At 33.2% G+C, this 26,929-nt stretch overlaps 1 protein-coding gene across 8 annotated transcripts in view; it reads right to left on the reverse strand.

Annotated features, from left to right (window-relative positions):
• The window catches only part of LOC118187993 (latrophilin Cirl-like), a 1,172,776-nt gene that overhangs the window by 346,607 nt on the left and 799,240 nt on the right, over window positions 1–26,929 (reverse strand). For all 8 annotated transcript variants that reach the window (XM_085813010.1, XM_085813006.1, XM_085813005.1 and 5 more), the window contains one exon: window positions 23,260–23,361. In XM_085813010.1, coding sequence (XP_085669136.1) covers window positions 23,260–23,361 — 102 coding nt within the window. The remainder of the gene's footprint in view (window positions 1–23,259; window positions 23,362–26,929) is intronic.

Below are 26,929 nucleotides of genomic sequence, written 5' to 3' on the forward strand. Positions count from 1 at the left end.
CATTTTGAATTCTTTTATTTCAGAATATCAGCTGATTTAAAGCTGTATTTCGCGTTACGTATCAAAATTAAGTCAAAGTTGATTCAGAATTTACAGATGAGCGTTGCAAAGATTTCCTTAATTTAAGGTTTGACGAAACACTGTAATAGGTTAAAAAAACTGGCATGGCAAATGACAAAACCGACTCTGTATTATTAAAAATTATGTCAATACACACATATGAGTACGCAGTAAATTACTAAAAGTTTTGAAATAAAAAATATTAAAAATAGATAAGAGTAAGAAATAATTAAATAAAAATTATTAATTTTATTACGTTAATTGAAATTTATTTTAATTTAAATTTAGCTAACGCATGAATTACAAGAAAGAAGAAGAAAAAAAAACAGATACAAGCTATTTACTATTTTAATAATGTTAGGGATATTTAAAACATACATATGCAAGATTAAATTCGCTAACAAAATACTGAAGAACAAACGATCAAAATATTTAAGACTTCTATATATCTAACATTTTATATAATTCGAAAAGAATTGAAATTTTACTACATTTGCATAAAATAACGATCAAAATATGCTATGAAAAGATAGCATAAATAGGGGGAAATCTGTTATGGTAAAAGCAAATTAATGTTTGCTTTTCTGCAAAACAGCAAACAAAATCGCATACGAAATTACTTGCCCGGAGAATACGAATAAATCCCAGAATCTAGTTTTAATACATGAAAAGTAAAATTCAACCTTATTATACGAGAGTATTATTACAACATTTATTAGTTTTGATGCTTTCGAGAAAAGAAAAAGTTTCTGAAGCTATCGCGTTTCAAAACCAACCATTTGATTTCGAAAGAAGAACTTTTAAGTCTAGTGAGTAGAAAATACCATACATTAGCTCCGAAAAATTGCAGAAATGAGGACACTAAGGCTTTCAGCTACAGAGAATTTATTTTTCCCACTTTGATTGAAGCTTACTTATAATCTAAAAGCTACAAGCTCCTGGAAACCAAATATAAGAATGCAAAACAAAATTTAAACTTTCAAACATTTAAAAAAAAATGAAACTAAGGCAAATTGCTGAATCTGCCTTCGTATTTACAGCATCCTCCTTTATGCACGAGATTTAAAGCCCAGAATCCTAATTACCTGTTAAAGCTATTTAAAAATACTTGAAATCAGAGGCCAAACTTCGTTTGTGCTTTTAAGTGTCCCTCACCTCAGGAAAGAGGATATAGTTATTGCTTTTCATACTCCTGCACTGCATTTTTTTTTTTTTTTTTTTTTTTTTTTAATCCACAAAGGGATTTGGTAGCCCCTACGAAAGCGAGGTCCTTCACGACTCCGCCTCTGTACCTGTAGTTGGTTTTCTCGAATGTTAAAGGATTTCATTAACACAGCTTTGAAATCCTGGAGGAAGGACAAAAACCTCAGGCATGGATTAACACATACACGAAACAATATTGCAAGGGAGGTTATGCAATTGTCCAATGCGTACATGTAAGAACAAAATAACAATCGCAGGAAATAGCAAGAAATGCGAGGAACAACAGTTTCATTTGTGGAGGTTCCACCCACGCCATTTGCTGCCCCGTTGTTCCTAATCCGGCAGAAATGAAAAGAGAGAGAATCCGAAGCCACACACAGCAGGCGGCTGCTGGCAGCATTTCTATCTGCCGAAGTAATTATCGGGGGCTTTAAGATATCTCCAGCAGGGATTATAAATTATGCATAACTGGGAGGCAAAACTCGAGCTAGCGCTCCCAGCGAAACCCGCCAAGTTATGGTGTTTTTAATCGCTCTCATTATTTTAATTCAGGAGAAAATCTAAATTAAGAAGGAACCGCTTTCAGACAGCTTTCTCGCTTTTAATCCGTGAATTTCCTTCGTTGCGTGAAAGGGAATTCTTCGGGAGATAGCACAATTTTAAAGATAAAATTCGTAAGATTAGACACGTCTTCTGGTTCCGTGTTTCAAGAAGGAAAAATTTACCAGCACAGCACTTTTAAAACTGCAAAAAAATTCTCAAAAGTAAACAAGCATATATATATTCTCCCGCCTACTCATACAAACACTGCAAAATATAAACAAATTGTTCATTTACTATAATCTGAAGGAAACTCAAAGAGTTTTTATTATGAACTTAATGGAAATGTGCTGTTGTTAGACGAAGACACTGCTATGCTAAGATTACAACCGATATGATACACGGTAGAGAAAATAATTTAAAATATAATTCACTTTGAAACAAATTGCGAAATGTGTAATTATCAGAGTGGCAGCTCTAAGATAATTAATTAGCATCAGCTGCAGCAGCAGTTTTAAGATAAAAAGCCTGATAATTGGTTAACAAATTTCTGAAAGCGATTGTTATTCCATAAGCAGAAAAATAAAATCTTCTCTTTTTAACTTTTCTTTAACTTTTTAACATTGAGATCGGCATTTTAAATATGTTTTAAGGATACGCAAAATCCCATATTCCAAAAATTCAAAGAGCTGTTTACTTCAATTGAGGTTTGGTTTGTTTTATGTGATTATGGTAAAGCCTCGAGGGCTATCTGCCTAAGGTTAGGGATGCCTTCGTGGAGGGCTTTCTAACGGAAACTTGCTCGTATACACGTTACCCATAGGGAAAACCACATGCAGCCAGCTCGTTCGCGGGATTCAAACCTCGGTCCGAACTACCAGTGTTCAGCGACTTCACCGCTTAGCCACTGGTAAGCCGTATTTTAGTTGAGAGTACGCATATTTAATAATATAAACTCGAGTGCTAAATATGTGACACAGTGAAAATTTTAAAAACTCCTAATCGAAACTGATGCATAATATTGCTACTTTTCTTCGGTAACTGTCGAAGCAACTCATTAAAGAATAAGTTTATAGCAATAATAAGTGTTTTATTTATATGTATTTAGTTAATGTATTTATTTACATGTTTTAAAACATCACATGCAGATCGAAAAAAATTACCAACGTCAGAAATACTCACTACTAAACAAAATAATTCAGATAAAAGTTTTACGCAAATTTTCATCAAATATATAAAAAAAATTAAATTGTGAGCAGCATCTTACGAAAATAAACTATGCTGCTGTGTCTTGAAAAGTTTTATTCTGGTTTAGAATTTGTTAAGAGAAAACGTATTTATTTAGTTCTACAAAGTATGACATTTAAGTAATTTAATATTTATTTATTGTCGCCCAGAGGGTAAAGTAGTTAGGAGAGCCTACTGCGGTGCCGAAAGGCCGGCCTCGAATCCCGTAGAAAGCATGGATGTTTGTAAATGTATAGTGTCTTTGCGGCATGGGGGTACTATAAATATATGGGTAGACGAATGTCTTCTCGTGTGCTTGGCGGAAGGGAGAGGGGTGGAAGACCCTCGGACCAACCGCAGGACGCTCTCTCTCAAAATCGGGGCGGAAGTAGAAGTCCAACCTCCATGAGGCTCTGGCAACCATTCTTCCATGAAATTCATGAAAAAACAACAATATTTATTTATTACCTTCCTTGTAGAACAATCTGAGATGTCTTATGCTCAAAGGTTTTTTTTTTCCCCTCCTTATTTCATTAAAATTCAGAGTCCTCTTACATTTAAGTGAAGCAATCTTACATCCAAATCAATATGGTACTTTTTATCCTAAGATTAAAAAATCTCTTTACTATATTAAATAAATATTACTCGCAACATATTACTTATGCTTACAACAAAATCCTTACTCAGCTAGTTTTTCTTCAGCACAAATACCAAACGCCAGTTTTAAATTCTCTATCCTTCCCAGTTTCTCCCCCCCCCCAACTTTTTTTTAAATGGTTATTTTTTTCTGCCCCATTTGTTATTTGATATTTACTAATTCATATATTCAGAAGCCTCCTAGTAACGAATTACCACGAGCCCAGTAATTCAATAAAAGACGTTCTTCATTCGTAATCGGTGTCCCATTTTATGTCCAATGCCAGGTGTACTGAGATAATTGCACACCAATTACAGCTAAGCACTTCAGATTTTCAAAAGTTTTTTCTTCGCGAATTATTTTCTTATAATAATACAAGGCAGATGAAAAGCAGCCTTCTTCTTGCGGCGATTAAAGTACAAGGAGAAATTTAGTGTGTAACATAAACTTTCATTTTCCCCCTCGTTCTCTTTCTTTGATGGCGAACTAAGAATTTCGACATGCAAATCGAAAATGGCAGCATAGAACGCTGATCACGCAACAGCAATAAGTTGGGCAAACAGAATGTAATTTTGACTAAACGATAATGATAACGGAGGGAAATGTTTGGCTGCATATCGCTAGATTGGCGAAATACGTATTTACCTCTGATGTCTAAGAAAAATGTCCTAGCATAGATTTTTTTTCTTTTAAATATTTGGGACAAACAAATAAATTATTAAAATGTATGAATGTATGTATAAATACATCAATGCATATATACACACACATAGATACATATTCGTACGCGTAGCGAATCTCAAATTAAATTTATGAGCCTCTAATAAAGCCTCTAATCAATAATATTTCTATGTTTAAAATTAGATTTTAAAAAAAGAAAAAAAATGTTGGATTAGCGTAGATTTTAATGATATTACACTGGCGTATTTTCTCTTTAAACATTATTCTTCATTTGAATAAAAAATTAATTTTCGCTTCGCATATTTTGTAAATATAAAAACATGCTTAAAAATTACCTGAAATAGAATACATATACATTTATAAATTATGTATTCTGCTTTAAACAGCAATGAGATTTTATCCTTTTAAAAGCTCTTACTTATTTACCTAACGAAGCGCAAAAACCTATTTGTAATTTGAGACACGGCACTCTTGATTTACATATATATACTAAGCTTCTTAAATAGCACGTGTAAATCTGATTGAAAGCGCTTTAAAAGATCGGAGCAGCATTGGTGGCGATGCAGCACGTGTGCCATTCTAAATTATTTAAAGAAGTTTAAGTACTCAGTTTTCACCTATAGTTCCACAAACTACATTTCCTTAAAGAAAAGGCATCTGCATCAGAATCACTTGAAATACATAAGTCTAAAATTAGTGGCATTTTAAAATTTGATTTACCTAATTATATTCAGGCTGAATGCTTTCCTTTCAGCTATCGAAGTTCTCAGCTTTCTCTTTAAAAACATAAACGTAACTGCTATTACAGGGATATAAACAAATTACAGCTATTAAAGCTAATTTATTTTACATGTAATCACTACTTTTAGCGTAGATTTATTTATATTTCTGACGACAAGTATCTTTAAAGCTGCGCTGCTTTCGCGGAATTTCCGCGGAAAGGATTCCATCTGCAAGAAGCCATTCAAGAAAAGTGAATGCAAAATTTGCAAGAAAGCTGAAAACAGTTTTCTTCTTGACCGACAGCAGTTTTTTAAGAACACCGAAAATAAGGAAACTGAGGTACCGATCTCATAGAAAACATTCTACGAGAGGCTTTTCTGCTTGCATACACGCTTAGTCTACAAATGTCGAAGAGCACAAGAACTCTAATGTAGTCAATCTTCTCAGTTGCAAATTTAACTCCATTTCCCTCCCGCCCAATGTTCAAATGTTTGAGTTTCTTTAAGTAGCTTAATCTGTTTATTTAATAGTTTCTTTCCTTTCAAATATGAAGCACTACTGCTTACGAAAGGTTTTAATCTGTTACAAACAATTAAATCTTAGTCAACTGAACTTAGTTCTTAAGAAAGGAGAACACTACTTCATTGTCAATGAGTTTATTCAACTTACAGATGTTCATGAAAGCCATCTTTACCCCATACATAGCAAAAGTTTTGAGGAAATGTATGGTGTTTATTAATCTGCAGTGTTTGGTTTATTTGATCCTGGCAAAGAACGGGAGGGCTATCTGCCTAAGGAAAGAGATGTTTTCGTGGATGCCTTTCTAAGGAAAACTACCTCGTTTTCAAATTACACATGGTCAAAATGACAAAAACCCCCATGTACTCAGGCCGTTCGCATGTCATCGAGCCCAAGTAAAAATACAAGTGTTTAGCGACTTAACGTTCGGCCGCTGGTGGGCCAATCCAAATGCTCTGTAAATTAGCAAAAGACAATAACCTAACGCTACAGACAACCACTGAGTGAAAGTTTGCTTCACATCACTTTAGCTTATAAAAGACCTAAATAAATACCAGAATTTTTCCGTTTACGAAAGGAGAACGCTTTTTGCCAAAAAACGGACACGGAAAATAATATTCAGCTTTTGCTTTAAGCAATAACTCAAAAGAAAAAATATGGTTTCAACTATATTCTCAAACTGTGAAACAACAACAAATTTTAGGACAGTTTTAAAAGCTACTTTGGTATCTGGGAAGAACTGGATGGCAGAAAAATGTACAAATTCAAGCACTTGAATTCCAAGTTCTTCCAAATCAGCAAAAGCAGATGCAAACTTCAACTTTCGACACCAGAAAACCAGAAAAACTATAGATATAGTATCCGGCGGGGCAGAAACAACGATCAGATTCTCTTCTCTTGCACGGCGCAGTTCAAAAGTTCCAATAACTGAGCTTAATCCCCTCAGATGAACTACCACCACCTTGTGCTATCCTTGCCTTCCACACTGCGATAGATGAAACCACAATATATACGTCATTTTTATTTATTCTGGCTTTGTACTTGTTGTATCACTTTTGCTTTTAGTCCTTTTCTTGGTTTTATGTGTCGCTTGGTATGATCTGATGCACATTAAAGAAGCTCTATTGGCTAACTTGTCCCATTTCAGCATATGACTACTTCAGAGCAAAAATCAAGGAAACAGGAAGAAATTCAACAACATTTCATTAGCAATTTTCTATCAGATCTAATTGAACTTGGCTGAAGTTTTGCAAATCACTGTTCGCACTTTATTTACAACAGTTTATTTAACAACAAAGGAGAAAGGATAAAATAAATTTTTTCTTGAGTACTCGCGGATGCGAAGATTATTTACGTCAATCCAGTTTACGCAACTCATTTTTTACCGACCAATTTCGAGTTAACAAACAGTTCACGATTTGGCGATTATGAAAACTCGCAAGCGAATAATTTCAAATAAGCAGTTAAATAAATACAAAACTGGTAACCCCAATTGTCGAATAACAAAACAAAGTGCTGCAATCTATTATTTATGGCCAGCAATTACATCATCAGGCCATTCCCAAATTACATTTTATCATACAAATGACGCTAAACATTGTCGTAGAAATTTCTAAGCTCAGCAGCATTGTGACTAAAGGGAAGACAGGGGAAGATACTTTTTTTCCATAGCTCCCCCATTTGCCGCAGGTGACGCTAAGCAGGGTATAAATTGAATATTCCGTTCCTTCAAAATTTGTTCTCAAAACAAACAAAGCCCAAAACATTCTAATATACATTTAAAAAAAAATCACTATAAGGATTTTTTTTGCTAGAACTGCAGTAATTGTGGGACAAAATTTGAAAGTTGAATCGAAAAATAAAGACCTTTCTAAGCTTTCTTTAATTTTTTTTTTCTATTTTAGAACATCTAATAATCTGGTAGAGGCATGCATTTTCATTCATTTTTTTGGCAACGCAACAAATTTGCAGCATGAAATTTTAAAATGTCTATTTTTTTTTTCTTTTTGAAGATGATGCTAGCGACGAAACAAAAATTTAATAACGAATCTATGTTAAATGAGGATTTTGTTGAAGCAAGAACTCGGAAACAAACAGCCATTTTTGCCCACGATCTTCGATGCACATAAAATTCATATTATGCATTTGGGATGAGCATCTTATAAATTTAACGTTTCTTACACTGTTTAAATTTTGTAATTTCTGATATATACCACAATAAAACATATAAAAGACAGTTTTGGCCAATAAACACACATGTGAAAGATAGTTTGATTGAATCAATATAATTAATTTATTTAAGCAAATTACTCGGCCTCACCAGTGGCTGAGTAGTGAAGTCCTCCATGAAGACATCCCTCGCCTTAGGCAAAAAGCCCATATCTGAATAACTTAATCTGTTTAAACAAATCAGTACAATTCACCAGCATACGAATTTGTTCTTAGGGTTCGTAATAATTTTAGTTAATAATTATTAATATAGTAATAAATTAATTAAAGTTTCAATTTTACAGGAATCTAAGATTAATAATCCTTTGTGTAATTTAACGGCACAGTAGTGTACTAACCATATTGTTAAATTCCAAAAAGGGTCGTTAATGATGTACGCTGACAAAAAGTATTTTATTGCAAAAAAGCTGATATTTATATGCATTTAAACATATACTAAGTAATAAAAATTCATAACGTAATCAGATTTCAATCAATCAAAAAATATGACCTTGTCGTTCTTGGGTGGTCTTGTTCACACCACCACAAAACAGCAGGCGCGGTTAAGACGGATGGTGTAATATAAAGAGTTCATGGAATCCAAGTCCATAGTGTGGTTAAGCGCGCGCAAGTTTATAGCAAATCCATTGCCATACTGAATATTAGCGTGATCCATAAGTACTTAGATGCTGTACAACCTGCACATATTTCACGTGCCATCTCACAGAAAATCAATATTTACCGCGCAGGCGGTGCAAAAAGTACAATTGTACAGGTAAACCGTCACTTAGTCATCTTTCAAAGGAAAGAAGAAACCAACAATTCGCGGCAGGATGGGGAGATTTTAATGATAGCTTGTTGAAGACGCTACGTTGGTGGTAAGAATGACTAATGAGAGAAACAGTCGGACGAAGTAACAGGAACATAGCGAGGAAATAAATGGGATTCTTTTCGGTTTTTAGATTTAAATGTTGGAATTATCCGAATCAAAACACGAAACTAAAATTTAGGAGAGCAAAGTGCATAGAACGATAGTAATATTAAAATAATTTTTTTTTTACAAAAATGGGCATTAAAGAACAGAATGCGATTCTGTGCCAGCAACAGACTTGACAAAGGAAACAGCAAAATTAAAAGAGCTTCAGGTAAGGGAAAGCAGGAAATATCTGCAGAAACTGCGAAGTTCGTTAAGTCTGGACCTAAGAAAAAAGCGAATGAAAGCCTAATATTATAAAGAAATAGGTAGTTTAATAAGATCAAGAAAATGTTTAGGATCATATCTAAATAATTTTGTTAATTCAATTTCTACTAAAAACTAATTTGATTCCCCCCCCCCTAATAGCGGGCGCTTGCCTATGCTGGCATCGGCCACGCCTAAGGCCAGATGTGGTGGTCTCTTTATTATGGAGGCACCTAATACGTGGGCTATCTTTGCCTCCTATGAAGAGACAGACAGTTCACATCTATGCCTTCTCCGGGATTCGAACCTGCGCCCATCGGTATCGCAGTCAGACTACCCTACCGTCTGGGCGAAAATTTGAAACTAATTTATCAGCTTGACTTCTAGTAATAAAACGAACTGCAAAAATCAATGTAACTAGTACTTTTTTTAACACTACAAATACTGTTTAAATAAATAAAATAAATAAGAGCTATCTATATTTTGCCTAGGTTTATCTAGAATTTCCAAATCACTAAATTAACATACCGTCACTAAACAGCCAGATAAGCAGCATTTCTAGCGCAAAGTGTAAAATATATAAAAATTGTTTGCCCATCACATACAATCTAATTGCATGAAAAAAAAAAAAAAAGGAAATAAAGAGGAGAAGATTCTACAGTGTTTGATTCGGATGATTCTAACAAAATTCTAGAAAGAGCTATGTTTAATGAAAAACGCATGAATGTTTAATGGAAAATATTCATTCGTTTCACATTTAATAAAAGTTATGTTTAATGAAAAACGCATGAATACAGGTTATAGTCGATTAATGAAATAAAAAACTATAATCGATTTGCTAAAACATGAGCCAGAGTGATGATGACTGAACGATTAACATAGTATTTAACATAGTTTTGTAACTTATCTAGTTGAATAATTTAAATCATTTCTTAAAATTTTTAACTTAGAACTATTCCGAACTTCTTTTTAATTTAAGTGTTTACTCTAAACTTTCCAACTCAGTCGCCTCCAGATTTGGTTAATATCTAAAAGAAGGAGTCACGTCTCACGGGATAGCTAGAGTCGACCTAAAGCTGCGAAAAGAAAAATCAGTTCTTGAACCGAAAAGTACACTAATTTCCGAAACTTAGTTTCTCCAGACTGTGTGTGAGTGATTATGGCAAAGCCTCGAGGGCTATCTGCCTAAGATGAGGGATGCCTTCGTGGAGGACTTTGTAAGGGAAACTGACTCGTATACACGTTACACATGGGGAAAACCACGAAAACGCCCATGCAGCCAGCCCGTTCGCGGGATTCGAACCTCGGACTGAACTACCAGTGTTCAGCGACTTTACCGCTCGGCCACTGGTGGGCTTTCTTCATACTGAACTAAGCCACTCAGAATATATTTGAGGAAAATCAAGCACTTAGTGAAAAATCCACAGTTGGAGTAATCAGTCAATTTACTGTATTATTTGCAATCCTAAGGACAGTGAGAGCACTACTTCGATGTCAAATAGTTCCTTCGACTAAAATATCACATGCTTAAATCAGTTTTAGACTATATATATAACCTTTGTACTTAAAACAGCAGAAGAATTTACGCCTTAATTAAAACTAGGCGCTGCAGATAAACTTGTTGCCATTAATAAACGTTTGAGATGTTCCCTTTCTTAAATTGTTTAACAAGTTCGAATTATTAAAAATTCTTACGGTCAACTTGTATTCATCATTTTGTGCTCAGTCATGGATGAAAAAAAATAATTCAATGTCTCTATTATTTGGTAGTCTGCATGTATTTACTCTGCCGACTGATATAACTTAACCTAGAAGTTTCGATAATGCGAATGAAATTACTGTAAAAATGTAAAAGTGCTCATATATATCCATATATAAAGGTAGATAGAAAATAGATAGATAAGATAAAAATATGCAAATTAAAATTACAATTTAAATTACAATAGCCCTTTAATACCTCATTTTTAATTTGGGTATTTTCCCTCTTTATTCTAAAAATAGTAATAATTATTTCTGGACTGCATTATTTCTAGATCAATTCATGTCATACGGCTTGCATAACGCTGACGACGTAGCTAATTCGAAATTTAAAACGAAGTTTTTCTCTTAATAAGCTGCTTAACTGGAATAACTACGCACTTTTGCTTTTACCTCTCTTCACGCTAAGAGGCTGCCTTACTACTCTCTTCCCATCGCAACATTATCAAAAATGCAAATATTCTTGAATAGGCACGATCACAGTGCCAAGTGCATTGTGCCCGCATATATCAATTGAAATAAAGATGAATATCTAATACGCCACTGCTGGCAAGTTTACTTTTCAATAGGGATCAAAATTATTTCTAAGTTGTTGATTTCTACTGAATTAGTTACTTCTAATTTTGTTGCTTCTTATTGAACTATTATCAACATTACTTCTGCTTTATTACAATGTGTGACAGTTTCATTACACACAGGCACACACACATACCTATACAGCATTATACATTTAACATATAAATAGATACGGTGGTATCTTGGTACCTTGGTATATAATGGTACCTTAGTATAGTCCGATTAGAAATATGTTCAACATAATAAATGTGCTGTTTGGAAACGAAACGTTTTGCTTGGTACCCAATAATTGCTTGAAATGTAACTCGAATTCGAGGAATTACCACTGCATGCACTACCTCAAGACAATGTTACGACTTCCCACGATCATCACTACGCCTGTTGCTACTACTGAATAAACAGTCCGCGCTGACTCTGATTTCTCACGTGAGTTTGTGTTTGTGTTCGTAATTTATTTTTTTTAATACGTTAACAATAAATTTCAAGAAATTTGTCAAAAAGAGTCAAGCAATGAATAAATCGACTACCCCAAATTCGAGCTATTAAAGAACGCTGAGAAACTGCTTCTGATCTGGATAACAAACATTTATGAAGAGTCTTTCACTTATGTACCATATAACGTATAGCATTTCATTTAAGAAGAGTATTTCACTCACGAACCATATAATGTGCAGCATTTCATTTACGAAGAGTATTTTACTTATGTACCATATACTGTACAGCATTTCATTTACGAAGAGTATTTCACTTATGTACCATTTAATGTACAGCATATCATTTATGAAGAGTCTTTCACTTATGTACCATATAATGTACAGCATTTCATTTACGAAGAGTATTTCACTTATGTACCATATAATGTACAGCAGATCATTTATGAAGAGTCTTTCACTTATGTACCATATAATGTAGAGCATTTCATTCACGAAGAGTAATTCACTTATGTACCATAGAGCGTACAGCATTATAAAATGCTGTACGCTCTATGGTAAAAACTCTTCGTAAATAATTACGAAGAGTTTTTCACTTGTGCACCATATAATGTACAGCATTTCATTTACAAAGAGTATTTTTACTCATGTACTATGTAATGTACATCACTTCATTTATGTAAAGCATACATTACATCCAGTGCATTTGTATTTTTGTATTAAACTGCATTTATAATAAGGGCAGTAGGATATTTTTATAAGAACGGATTAATTATTTTCCCTTTTGATAAAGTCTTAGTATGCGTACAAGGATTTAAAACGGATTAATGACGTATACCGAGGGACCACTGTATACACATTCAAATATGACAGAATCTGAGCAAGTAAATCGAATATTTATGAAATGCTTTGATTTCAGTTGGGGAGGGAAGAGATATTGATTAGAAGAAACTAACACTACCTATTGTACGCATACGGTAAATAATAATAATAATAATAATAACATCGAAAAGACTTTATTAAATAAATTTAAGATTCTGAATCAAGTACTTAATTTATAATTTAAAACGATTTCTCTTCGAAAATACCTCACTTCTACAATTTTTCCCGGAGAAGAAACCGGACTTTTCCCGGACTTGCCAAACCGCAAATCTTTAGAATCGACTAAAAAAATATAACTTTAAGTCCCTGACACATACAGGTTTAGAACATTACTCTAAGATATATATGCATGAGGATCAAATGTGCATAAAATAGAGATTTGCAACCCATTTCAAAACGATAAATGGAGACAACTGACTCAGGAAAAATACATGATAATGTCCCGTTTAGAAGAGACACAGGACTGGATTTTTCTTTCTAGGGGATGCACAGAAAGTGAAAGATGTTTAAGATGAATCCTCTATTAAGTTAAATTATTTAATAAGTTTATTTAGTCTGAATAACTGGATATGTAATTAAATATAAGTAATGATAATAAAACAGATAGATTGCATTTTACAATACATTCTAACTTTCGATTCTTATAAACATCTTGTCCTCATATTTACTTACATGTTTATGTATATACATATGTACAAAATACTAGACATTTCGAATAAGAAATATAAAAAATTCAAATGTAACCTCGTAGGAATTCGAACGACGGATTTTTTTATTTGCTAACTGGATATACTACCAGTTACACCCTGAAAGCACGCAAAGATAACGCAACAATCCTTCATATTCTCCTCCGCTTGCAGAATGATTGAAAAGGGCCAGAAAAATAGTCCTGTAAATCTCAGGGGTAACGAGTGTATTTTATTTCGGGCGCCATTGTTAAAAATTTTAGGCTTTTCCGTACATGACCTAAAAAAATCAGCTGTATTTTCGCCGGGATCTGAACCACGGATCTTCTACTTTACTCGCTGGGAGTACTAATTATTTAGACCACGACAGCACGCATGAGGAAAATGCGATAATTTCTCGTACATATATCAGGTAAATTTGAACTGCAAAAGTGAAAATTGTGTTATTAAGTCAAAATGAAACGCACTAACTATAAAAGGCATTTATTATAATATCTTTAGTTTTCCAAGTAAAACAAAAAATTAAAAGAAAGAGGTTTTGAAAATAATAAAGAATTGAATAAAAAATTCCTTACTATTTGGCAATCCAAATATAATAAAATGCTAATTTGAACAAATAAAAATGACTAATCATGTCACACATCATCCCGTAAAATCGAAAATATAAATATTAAGGAGAAAAATTACCAGTTATAGTTAATTTTCTCCATCTCTATTCATTAATCTGTAATTCAGAAATAATAAAGAACAATAAAAGAAAGAAAAATATAATTAAAAAAATTAAATCAAAAGTACAGTTTATGAAATGGCACAAATCACAACAGTACACAACCGAAGACGTAGTAAAAATGTGGTATGAGGTTTTCAAAATATTTTCGGGGCTAAATATTAAAAAAAGGAAATTAATATTATCAATGATATTTACAACGACTGCCAATTTAAGTTTTATTAAAATATTATTAAACTGTCCTTAGAAATAGACTCTGATTGTCACTTAAGATAATATATATAGCTTAGTTATTATTGTTAAACATGTATATGGCGTGCTTATTGTCATTATTGTGCTTGTCACTTAAACTGACCCTACGCAAACATAGTTATTGCCGCTAAAGTTGTAGATTGCATGTTTATTGCAAGGCATATTATGCACAATCCTGCCAGAACAAGATAGGTGAACGTGACAAGATTGCTAAAGTTATCACAATTTCGATTCACAAAGTGATAACAGCGTAGTTACTTCCCCCTCCCAAATCCATCTTTCTTTAAAGAATTGATTCTGTAACTGGAAAAAATCTTTGGCACAAAAAGGAAAAGCAGCATTCGTCACTTAGTTGTCATAGTTCAGCATTCTTACGCTAAACAATAAAATCTACTCTTCTAAAAACTGCTTCCCTCTAAAATTCAAATATTTTAGGTTATGTACTAGTATCATCTCATTGGAGGCCTATGATAATTACTAATTAGTTCCGATAGTTTCCATTCAGTACCATTTTCGTCAGCTGCCATTTGAATCTAAATATACAAAATGTAAACAATATCATGCATATTCGTGAACGACAGCTCCAAGGAACACTAAGCATCTGATCTAACTGAACATGTCTTCTTAACAACATCTTATTCAATATTCAACAACCCAGTAAAAATTCCCAGATCCTTCGACGTCCACTTTGTTAGTACCAAATAGCAAGCTTCGCTCGACTTTTACAACCCGACATCAGAGAAAGCGAAGCACGTAGCTCGTCTAACTACTTTTCGCATATCCCGTGGTGTAATTTGATCGAAACTTGGCCATCTCGGTCTAACTTTTAAGAGCGACGTAATAAACGGTAATTGGCAGCGATTTTGGGCGGCCATTTTTGTTGCAGGGAAAGCCAATTTTTCTTCTTTTCTTATTCGCTTTATTTCGTTTTCCGGTTTTATTTATAGGCAGGTAGATAATTGAATACCCTGGTGATTGCAGGTTGAGCGGCTGCCCCTCTCAAAATGTGACCAGACTGTCGAATGAGCAAGATGGTCAGTAAAACGAGGGAAACGAGCAGGCGGCTGAGATACGAAGTACGTCCGTCTTCTATCAGCAGGGGGTTGAGCTTTAGGAACTGATCTTCTTCCCACTTGACGTGACAAAACTGGTTTCATAACCGGATGTGATTCTCAAATTAGTTAATCACATAGATTACCTCTCCATAGCATAATGCGATGCATGCTTAGAGGAAAGAATGTTTGACTCTGGATACCTCTGATTTTTAGTTTTATATACGAGAATGAAGAGAACTTGAATTCAATGACTAAGTTACCCGCGAGAAATATGAATGACTTAAAGCGTTTCCCTATTTACACCTGAAAGTTATACGTGAAAAATGAAATTCGAACTTCAATTTTTAACAGTCCCTTTACAATTTTTTCCCTCTTTCTATTTCAAAATATAATAAATCTTTTCTGAAAAGACGTTTCCTGTCGTATGATTCTTGTATAATGCAAAAGATGTAGAGTCATTAGGTTATTTTGATACTGGAGACGAGAAAAATGAGCAATGCCCTTGCCGGAACTCGAACCTGGACGCGCCGAGTGTGCTAACCGTTACACCAGGAAGGCATGCTGGAAGGAGGGAGTAAAAAGGGAAACTGAAACCCAACAATATAGAAATTAACTAAATTTTCTAACTGGACATAGTATTTCGACTCATAGCTGAAGAGATCTGGGCTATCTAATACAGACTTGTGTTCCTGTAGCAGCTATCTAATACAGACTTGTGTTCGGAAGAGGGCAAAATATGGAACATTTGTTGTTCTACTGTTCAAAGCTTACAAAAGGAAGAAAAGAACTCATTTCTCAGTTAAACTCTATAAATACTAAATTCCCCCACTCCCCATGTGTTTGTTCAAGATAAAATAGAATTCTCTTCTTTCTGTACGTTTATTTCTTAAGTTTCATCTATGAATTTGTAACTTCATTTCATTTTTGAGTTGTGTTTTTTTTTTAACTTACCTCTGTAAGCCTTGTAATACTATGTGGTGCAAGAGGAGTTTTTTCTTAAAATAAAAATAAATACTTATATATATAATACGCCCAACGAGGCGTTTTTTAAATGTTTTGATGTTACCTTTACTTATTAAATACCATGCTTTTCGCACCTAAACCACATAAAATTCAGTTCAACCACAATATCACAAAATATTTAAAAACAGCATATTTTTAGAATTTCCAATAGACAGTCTCGCGCGCTGGAGATAAAAGTGTTTTTTTTCTGTACAGTGTTGCCATTGCTCGCTTTGAAACCGTTGAGTTTGTTAATAAAAAAAAATCGTTAAAGTTTTACAAAATGTCAAACAGATGATAAAACAAAATCCGAAATTCAAAATTCAGGCTTCCAAGTGTCCATATCCGGTGAAGGAATACGTTATTCAAAATGTGGTGGCTGTAACTACATACATTTATGTAGATTCTTTGTTATTTTATTTTTCTTTAAATACACAGAGAGCGATAACTGGCGGCAACAAGTGTCCTGACAAATATATAACAGAATTATTACATAAAACGCACACCTTGATTTTCCTAACCAACAAATTAGTCAGGCGCTTATCTCTAAACATCGATTTTACAGATTAATAGGTTGGGCGTGGGGCGAAAGATATATATAGTTTGCAAATTCACGGTTTTGGCATGAGTTATAGATGCGTGGTGTACAGACTCATGAGTTTACAGATTCTTGGCTTTGATGTAGAGTGAAAGATAATCTCTTTGTAGTAAATTACCAACCAAAAAGCAGTCGTGATATTATCTTTTAACGTCAGCCTAATTAACGAAATAAGTACGTACAACTGAAATGATCTGCAATTGGACTGTGCGGCTCTCCTTAAAAATTTAAGAGCTACGTAAGTTTTTTTTTTTTTTTTTTCCCCCGCTCAGAGGTAGTAAAAAGAGGATTTTTATTAGCTCGGTAGGTTACTAATAAGCATTTCCTTTAATTCTCGACGGGGGGCAATTAGCGTTTTACAAAGAATCATTATTAAAATCCTCAGTTTCAATATCATCGTACAGAATTTCATTTTCACTTTTTATTTTGTAGCCATTAACATCAGCATGCATTTTATAACTTTACAGATGACAACTATTAACAGCAGAAATTTAAATTAATAATGTGCGCTAATTTAAGACTAGGAAAAAAACATTTGGGCTTATGAAAAAAAAATGCCTATTTGTTTAACAGTATTATATCTTACGTATATATTGTGATTACAGTTATTGGTTAGTATTATTTTATTGTACTAGTATCTTTCGCAACATAAAAGGCAGCCATTCAGGCAACCGTGAATTTTTTTAAAGAAAAACTGAGTTATCGTAACATTTAATCATGATCTAATTTAATTAATTTAATCAAGATCACTCTTTACACAAACTCTTTATGTAGACTGTAAAAAAATTTTTGGCAAACCTCCTCTAGTATAAATATTTTTTTCATTATTCATTACGTCAAATATTAGGCAATGACGCACTTAGTGAAAAGAACCATTTTTGTGAACCTAATCATTGTAATAATATGAATAAATAATAAGGCCACAATGGAAAGGTTAGGTTATTTGAGTATGGAAAAGCACACGAAAGATACCTGTCTTAAGAGGAGATATTTTCGTGGAGGATTTGTTTAGGGAAACTGGCTCGTATCAAGTTACACATGGGGGAAAATCACGAAAAATAACCATGCAGGCAAGCCCGTTGGCCTAAGATAGAACCCAGATCAACTCCCAGAATTTTTTTTACCACTCGGCAGGTATTGGGCCCGTATGGGAAAGAATTTCATACCAGATAACACTGAATTGCAAGAAAAGCAATATTAATTAATACAGATTTGATTTTTGCAAAAGCTTTTTTTCAGCGGTTGAACTTTATTGCCTTCTTCATCTTTATCTAAATGGAACAATTACATGTTTAAGGCACTTATTACATAAGCTCAAATTAATGAATGTCACTTTTCTAGCACTCACCATCAATTCCAACATGATAATGAGATTAAATTTGCCTCATTTACAGTTCTGACCTCGCAAATAATACTAACCAGACTTTCTGCATACTAATAACATCGCAAATTAAACTTTACATATCAAGGTACATACTCTATGACCTAAACGCGATTTTTATTTACCTCAAATTTGGCTCGTAACAAATCCTAGTAAAGCGAAAGTCTACAATTTTTTAGTGTAAAATATTCATGCTTGCTGGAACTTGCCTTCTGGCGTTCCAATAAATTAGTCTGGAGAACATTGTCATAACAGTGAATTAAGAAAACTAAAGCAATTTGCAAACCTAATAGCCTTACATCTCCGAAACAGCCGCATTCATTAAATTAACATCAGAATCGATAGGGCTGTATAATAACATTCTTTAGATTACTGTGTGAAAATGCTTTTGAGGAAACAGAATTATAACAGTGGAGTTACACGATTCCTCATTTTATCCTGCTCATAGAAACTTGCATTTAATAAAGAATTTATTAATTAAACACTAATAAATTCAAATTCTTCTTTTGTGTTTCGCTACTAGATAAAATTAAAACCTTATTAAATCAGGTGCAATACTCCACGATAATATTCAGCTCTGCCCTACGTATATATAAAATGTAACAAGAATGATTGTCGCAACTTTAAAAGGTGACAGAACATGGCAAAAGTAACAATTTTCGTTACGCAATATATGGTTGAATCTGAAGTATAAACGTGAAAGTACAGTTAGTCCGAAGAACATGGAGAATGAAAAATCGTTTTATCACGGATATTTACATGAAAAAGTGTCTGATTATTTACAAGAATTATTCAACTCAACGTCCACTAACAGCACTACTTATATCACAACGAAGACAAAGTGAGTGGTTTAGATTTTGGAAGATGTCCGTCATGTCCCTTTCATTTGCAGCAGCGACGGTAATTCTGTCAACAAGATCTACAACAGAGTCTATCTAAAAGAGTCTCATAAACGAGATTTATCATTGTTGTGATGTGTATTGCAGGTGTATCAAACACTGTTTCTTGTAAATATGCATGATGAATACGCCTTTTCGTTCTCCATGCTCTTGCCGTGTTTCTGCAATCACATTTCATATTCCACAAAACACTGCATTATGAAAATTTTTACTTTTATGGTGCTCTATAATCTCTTACAATTGTTACAATCAATACAGTCATATCTTATATATACTCGATACAGTAAATTTTCACAGATTTCTGCCCTAATTACAATGGTAAAATATACTGCATAAGAAAATGCTATCAATTTGATTGATATATTTCATAAAAACACGCGAAAAAGACGGAAATCACGAATCGAAACGAAATTATAAACATATGAACAGCGACAGTCTTCCCCTCCCCAGTTATTCCGATAAATGCCGAAATAATTACTACCTGTTTCTACTTTACCCAAAGGCACTTAAAAGCTGTTTCCGATCACTGGATCAGTCACATACTCATGCCCGATAAAAAAATTTCAAATTTCGCCAACAGATGTTTGGAATCAGTCATTATCGTCCATTGTTCTGCTTCCCGAATAGGTCAGCATACGCTTCCCATATAAAAAAACTGGGTTTGTAAAATACTCCTGTTTGTATGTATCTAGAATTTATTTTCTTCCCTTTAAACACTGATTTCCGTTCAACAGTTTCTTCTATGATTAATTTCTCTTTTACACTCGATACTTTTCCCACTGTAGTATAAAATGGTAATATTTTTTTTGGAAGTTTCGGCAGCATTTAGCTTTCAGATCTGAAGATAGGGTACAGATTAAATCTGAAAACCTTTTACGATAGCAGAGTATCGTTTATCCGAACTGAATAGGTTCGGATAACAAATTTTCATATTCAAGGAAGAAATGAAACTCCAAAAAATATTAAAACACAAATATATAAATATTTTTTAAAAATTAATAAAATTCTTTAAGCGTAAAAATCATTAAAAAATTCTATAGTTTTCTAAAGGGAAAAAAAAATTTTCAATATTACAAAGTCTGCATATAGTATTATTTAACTGATTATCCTGACGCTCTACGATCAATTTCTAATAATTATTAATTTATTATGATATCAGGTTGGCCTATAGTTTATTTTGAACCATAAATGATAAACTGAACTTCTGATTTCTAATGTCTGTCTGTTCAACATAGCACCGATTATTAATGACCGCACTATTATAAAAACAAGTACGTCCGCAGAGGCAGGGGATATCAATCTGTTACTAAATAATGAAGAATCTATACGTATGTATGTTCCTCGCATAGTAGAAAAGCGGCAGAATCTGTTATAAATTGATAGCTCGCGCAGCTAGGTGGCGCTCCGACTGTTTTGTCTCTGTTGTTATTCTGTAACTTAATTTTAGTTTTGATGGAAGAACAAAGGTGGTAAGCCTAATAATAGTGTAGGCGTGCGTCCAATAATAATGTTTGTAACCATTGTATTACATGTAAATAAATTTGTGTGTATTAATAACGAAGCGGAATCATCACTTACCTTTGGATTTAATGTTCTTTGAACGGGAATGAAATAGTTACCACAGCATCTAGATCTACCAAATTTTAAGCACATAGTCTCCCACCCGAAAATGTGTACATCGAAATTCGAATTTTGAATTTGCGTTTAATTTTTTTCACATATTATAAGAATTTAATGAATTTATAATTAAAAATTCGGTGATTTAAAAACAGCATGTTGCCACTCGGCAAACCGAAATACGTATGATATTAGTATGTCTTTAAAAAAATCGGTCGCTATTGGTACACAAACTAAGAGATTTAATATTAAACGCAGTCCTCCATCTCCGTTACTATTAATTAATTAAATATTACCATTAATCATTATATATATATCTTTTTTATAATAACCATTGTAGGCGACTAGCCGCGCAAGCGAGTAATAAATTATAAAATTAAATAAAAATTAATTGATATAGTTTTTGCTCCCAGCATTTGCTCCCCTTCCTCTTAAGAAAATTTTTCGGGGACGCCTATGCATGGAAATCAGGATTTGGGTAAGTTCTCATAATACCGTTGTTATGTCACAACTTATCAGTAGACCACTTCATGGTTTCTCTAGAGCAGAGTTTCTTAAACTGCGGGACCTGCAGCAGGGGGTCGCCAAAAATTTTACCAGTTTTGATATTTTTTTAGCTTATTATAATAATTTTCTAATTACCAAATAGTTTTACAGAATGTACCTGAAAATAGATAAAGATAAGACAAGACAGACAAAGAAAAAACGAAAACGTTTCGACGCATTCTTTTTATAATATAAACGTTCATTTTACTTGCTTTGCACGTGAAGCTGTCATTTCGTCTGTTATTTATTTAAAATTTTCACATTGTTCTATGTCTTAAAATTATAAATTAAAGTTAATGACGTAAAACTGGAATAGTATATTACAGTACAAGTGAAAAAATTGACAGTTTCACTAGCGCGTATGTTGGATTTGCGTAATGCTTATGAGGTCCCACAAAATTTTCGTAAATATTATTATGGGGTCTTGGGATCGCGAAAAAAATCTCAGAGATAAAATGGAGTCGCGACTGAAAAAGGTTTCAGAAGCCCTGCTCTAGAGGGAAGCTGCATAATTTTGAGCTACTACAACGCCTATTAGCCCTTTTGATTTGTCTCTAGGTTGGTCACCAAAACATGAAGAGAAATAAAATGTTTTTTGTTACAACCATCGTTAAGACGTTGAGTACTTTTACAGCATGAAGTCGATTAGTTCTAGCGGTAGTAGCCCAAACTGAATTTTCATATTTTTCAAAGCTTAAAGTTAAAAGTATTTCAACAAAATCTATTTCTGTTAAATTAACGAAAATTATATTTTTTCGAATTCATACTTTATTCCGACTGTTAACATCATTCAAACATATTTTGCACATATAGCATCATTTTTGCTCATGACTTCTATCATCATTCCACGAAAAGATTTTAAAAAAAAAAAAAAAAACTGATGTGAGCTTCGATGAGAACTTCTCGTGGGACTTTTTTTATACGGCTTATTAAAGTAAACACATATTTTTTATGCTTTTAATTTAAACTAATTCCTTGAATTATTCTAAATTAAACGATCTCTCACGGCAAATTGAAAATGACATAAAAAATTTGCAAATTTTGGAATTAAACATCCCGGTCAATTTTTGTCGTATGAGAATTAAAACTTCTCCTAATTTTATTTTTTCATAAACAGTGCAATATTTTCCCAAATATAAGTACAGAAGCCTTGAGACCGCATTAAAAATTAGATTTCGTTATTTGTCAAAAATTATTTTTTTAATTTTATACTGCCAAATCATAAATATTTCCGACATTTAAAACACTTTATATATATATATATATATAATGGACAAAAACTTTAAAATTAGCGAATTTTAACTAAATTTCACTTCGAATTTCCTAGGAGATAATTTCCATTTATATTTTCTATTACTCTATTAAATTTTATATGCATATGCTTTGGTACTGAGCCTATTGCAATAAAAACGGGAGGTGCACAACTAGATGTTATAACAATTCATATGAACAATTTTAACGTTCTACAGCTAATCGTTACAGATACATACGTTATGTACATGACATATACATACGTTATGTACGTACAGACGTCACGGTAAAAATTCCTTTTGAATCCATTTTACAATCTGCTTTGCCAAAAAGAGTCCTTTATTCTGTCCGTAAGTATAGATGTCACAAAAAAATCGTCAAAACAGATATTTCCGTTGAAATATGATACCCGAAATTTTTCGCGATTACAATACTCATTTATTTCGTACAAGGAAGTAAGAAATGGACATTCTATAACACACAGTTTAATCTATTAAAAATACTCATGAGATATATACTGATGAGCTAATAGTGGTGATAGAACAACGACTACGGATGAAGAACAACAACAAATACAGAAACAGAAATAACAAATAAAGCATTCATGCAAATAAACTCACCACCATTCCCTTTTGCAGCAATGGACGACAACAAAGATAATAATATCACAAAAACCATTTTCCAAGTGGGATTTTGCTCTTTTCTAAGCGAAAACACATTTCCTAGAAAAGAAAAGAAAAGTCATGACTACAAGTTATAGGTAATCAAACAATAAATAAACTACTGAAAGGGTACGGAATAAATGCTAATGGTTCTCGTGACTTTCGTTTTTATTTATTTTTATCTTGCTCTTGAAAATATTTTATTTATTTTTCATCTGGCTGAACCTGGCGTTTTACAGGAGAGATTTTTTTTTTTATGGGGGAGAAGGAAAATTTTGCATCTTGGTCATGATAGCACATTATTATTCATTTTTGTTTTTTATAATGTAAAATCATTGTTGTTTCTGTCAGATTCATAACGTTGAGGCATCGAAAATCACCTGGAAAGAATATAATCTTTGAAAAATAACAACAAAGAGAAAATAAAACTTGCTCGATAAAACTGGCCAAAACTTTTTTCCCCTTTCTCCTAATGCCTAACAGAGCGAGGATTTAAAAACAAAAAAAAATTAAAATAAAAAAACAAATCTAAATTTGTCCATCTGTCGATACGGTTCGTAGGGTTGAGCAAAATTGTCCAATTTCAAGGGTACTTATTTCTTTTTTGTTTTCTTTTTACCAAGAAATCAATCGAATAGAAAATAGCTAGAAATGTTTCTTAGGAACTAAAGTTAAATTTTTAACTGTACTATCTCAGAAATCGATTTTTCCCTCTTGCAGAATAAACACAGTTGTCTTATGGATCTTTCTTTTTTAACAAATGGCAATATCGAATCAAGATGCTAAAAAAAATCAATATAACATTCGAGGTTAAAAATCCGACATTAAAGCATTTTATTTAATATGCAGTATCTAAGAAGTTTAAGCCCGTTATACGGTAACTACTTATCACACATAATTCGCCTCTAAATAAAACAAAAATCGCACATAAGAATAAATATATTAATATGGCATTTTTAAAGAAGTCTTTCTATCACTTATTGTAGTATTTTTACACTGCGAAGAATGCGATGTATTCGCTTTCGTCAAGAATCAAAAGCACAGTAAGTTTTAAAAAAATAGTTTATTTTAGGGATTCGATAATCGTTTTTGTATACTTATATGCCAGGGTTAGGCTATGTTATCTATATTCGGTAAATCCATATTGACCAACTGCCTAAGAGCAATAAGAGCAATTCTAGTCGGACGCACTTAGGCTCCGTTCAGACGGCGATACAGATGTCATACAGGCAGGGCTATATGAATAATGCTGAAGTTCCGTTCACACCTGCAAGACAAGATCTAAGCCCTAGCCAATTAGAGTAGCTAAATTTGCGCATGCAAGGATAAGTCTACAGCTTTACCACTCAGTTTTCCCGCTCAATAGGTTTCGCCCGTTCGCTCTGATTGGTCGACTCTTAAACTAAGTCAGCATACGGTTGAAAACTTGGAACTTTATGCCAAAACCCCTAAACCAGTTTTTGAGAAGTAGCAGGGTCTGGTTACTCAGCAACGAAGATCACCTTAAACCAGTTATGACATTTATTCCACCGTCTGAACGAAGCCTTATATGTCAAACTTGGGTTTAAAATATGCACGTTTTTAATTAAAAGAATTATTCGAATTATTCCCAGAAAATGCTATTAGATAGGTTAAATATTTTAAGAATGCCTTCTTACCCCAGAGGTCTCGGAGCGTAAATACTCAATTTCTTTTGCAAAATTTTATACAGACATATCCCTTGTCTTATGCTGCGATTCTTCACGTGTTTGACCATAATTATTAACCATCTTATTCTACAATGTAATTTATTAAAGTATTTTCCTTCCGATGCTTCAGATTCCAGAGTAAAACCCGAACTCACTTCGATTATTTTCTAGTTGATGACAACAAACTAGCTTAGTTTTTTTAACCTCGTTAAAGAGATCTTGAAGTTAAAACGTAAAGTAAAAACTTGCTGCCTTTCATTAAATTACGAAATCTTATTCTTTACATTATTTAGATGGTTAGCTGATTGTAACAAGGCTTTCAAGGGCTCTCTTTCTGTTCTAGGAGGAATACCTTCTTTTGGATATGTATTTAATATGTGCATTTCTTTCGCCTTACTTATTTTATCAGTATTTAATTCTATGTTATCATTAATATACGACTATCTTGTTAGTGGCAATATGTTTTGTTTTCCTATTGAATTTGTGTGAATGGCAACTATACTCATATTTTCATGTTTATACTTTTGGTACGAAAATAAGAAAAATAATTTCTTAGCCGCACTGTGTTGCAGGCATTTTTCTGTATAATAAAATTTCATGTTTTTTAATGTTAATTAAAGTTTTTATGTTTCCAAAACTCATTCTTTAGTCTATGGCGCCTATCACCTTCACCGAATACTTTCTAAAAGAAAAAGGCTCGCATTTGCCTTATACATGAGGAAAGTCATGGACATGTAACCAGCCAGTTCTTCCAAAATCGAATCCGTTGCGAAGTATTAATAATCAGGACTCTTAGCTATTGGTGACATATTGTTCACGAACCGTTCGTATGTTTTAGTATGCTATAATAAGGACATTAGTAACAACAGAATACAATAGTACAATAAATTACAGAAACGCTCAACAGGAAATGCTTATGGAATCTTCGAGATTCGAATCTAGTTTGAACTGCTAGAAGTCTTATCCACTAATTATATCTTATCCACAATATTAAGATCTTCAACTAACTTTATTTAAGTGCTTTAAAAGAAATAAGAATTAACAGTGAAACTTATCTAATCATTTAACCAATCCAACCAACCTTTTCAAGCAAAAGGAAAGAAAATGAAAAATGGAAATCTTAATTTCGTATGGTCCTTTGGAACGGGAATCCAGAAAACTTTCCAAAATTTTCGCTCATTTTACTCCATCTTTTGTGAAGCAGTCAAAAATCACTGCAAGGCGCAAAATATATTAGTCTCTATCACACTAATGCCCTTCTGCAAAAGACGTAAATAATAAAGACATATTTATTTCGACAGGGCAATGGGGAAATTAGGCCTTTTGAAGACCTTTCAAATAGCCGCGCTAGGGCACTTTAATGCAATCAAAAATGCAAGGTATAGTAAATTCCCGCTCAAACACTTTAACGCCAAACGGTATTTTCTGGAAGAATACAAAGGATTTTCAACATTGGCGTGAAATTATTTCCAGTGTTTTATATAATTATATTAATAGCCAGAAATTCGGTAGTTAAATTATGCCATTTAGTAATGCCTCTCTTCGTTAAATGCATGAATTTCATTCCCGTCATTTGCTTGACGAAGCTCGAATGTAATAGAAGGGAGGAGGGTGAAGAATTTCTTTCCTTGTTGTTTATTTATTTGAACTACTCTTTGAATTTGGTCCCGTTAAGTAATTGCTAGAAATCCCCGAGGTTATTAAAAGGGATAACTTTGTTTTCTAAAATTGCTGATCGGGAGTTGGGAGAGGATTATTAATTAAATTTTGAGACTTCACGGAAAGCGGTCTTCAATCAAATTTTGAGAGTAATTATTACATGCCGCTCAACAGCTATTTTTCAAAATTATAGCGGAAGCCTGAGAATAGTGGTCGAAGGACCTTTCGCTTTAACAGCTACGTGTGAGTGTTTGTATGTGTACGAAGTTCGTAATAAAATT

Source organism: Stegodyphus dumicola, chromosome 3 (assembly GCF_044657685.1).
Source record: "Stegodyphus dumicola isolate Sdum_Otavi_A_Nest chromosome 3, ASM4465768v1".
Lineage (NCBI taxonomy): Eukaryota > Metazoa > Arthropoda > Arachnida > Araneae > Eresidae > Stegodyphus > Stegodyphus dumicola.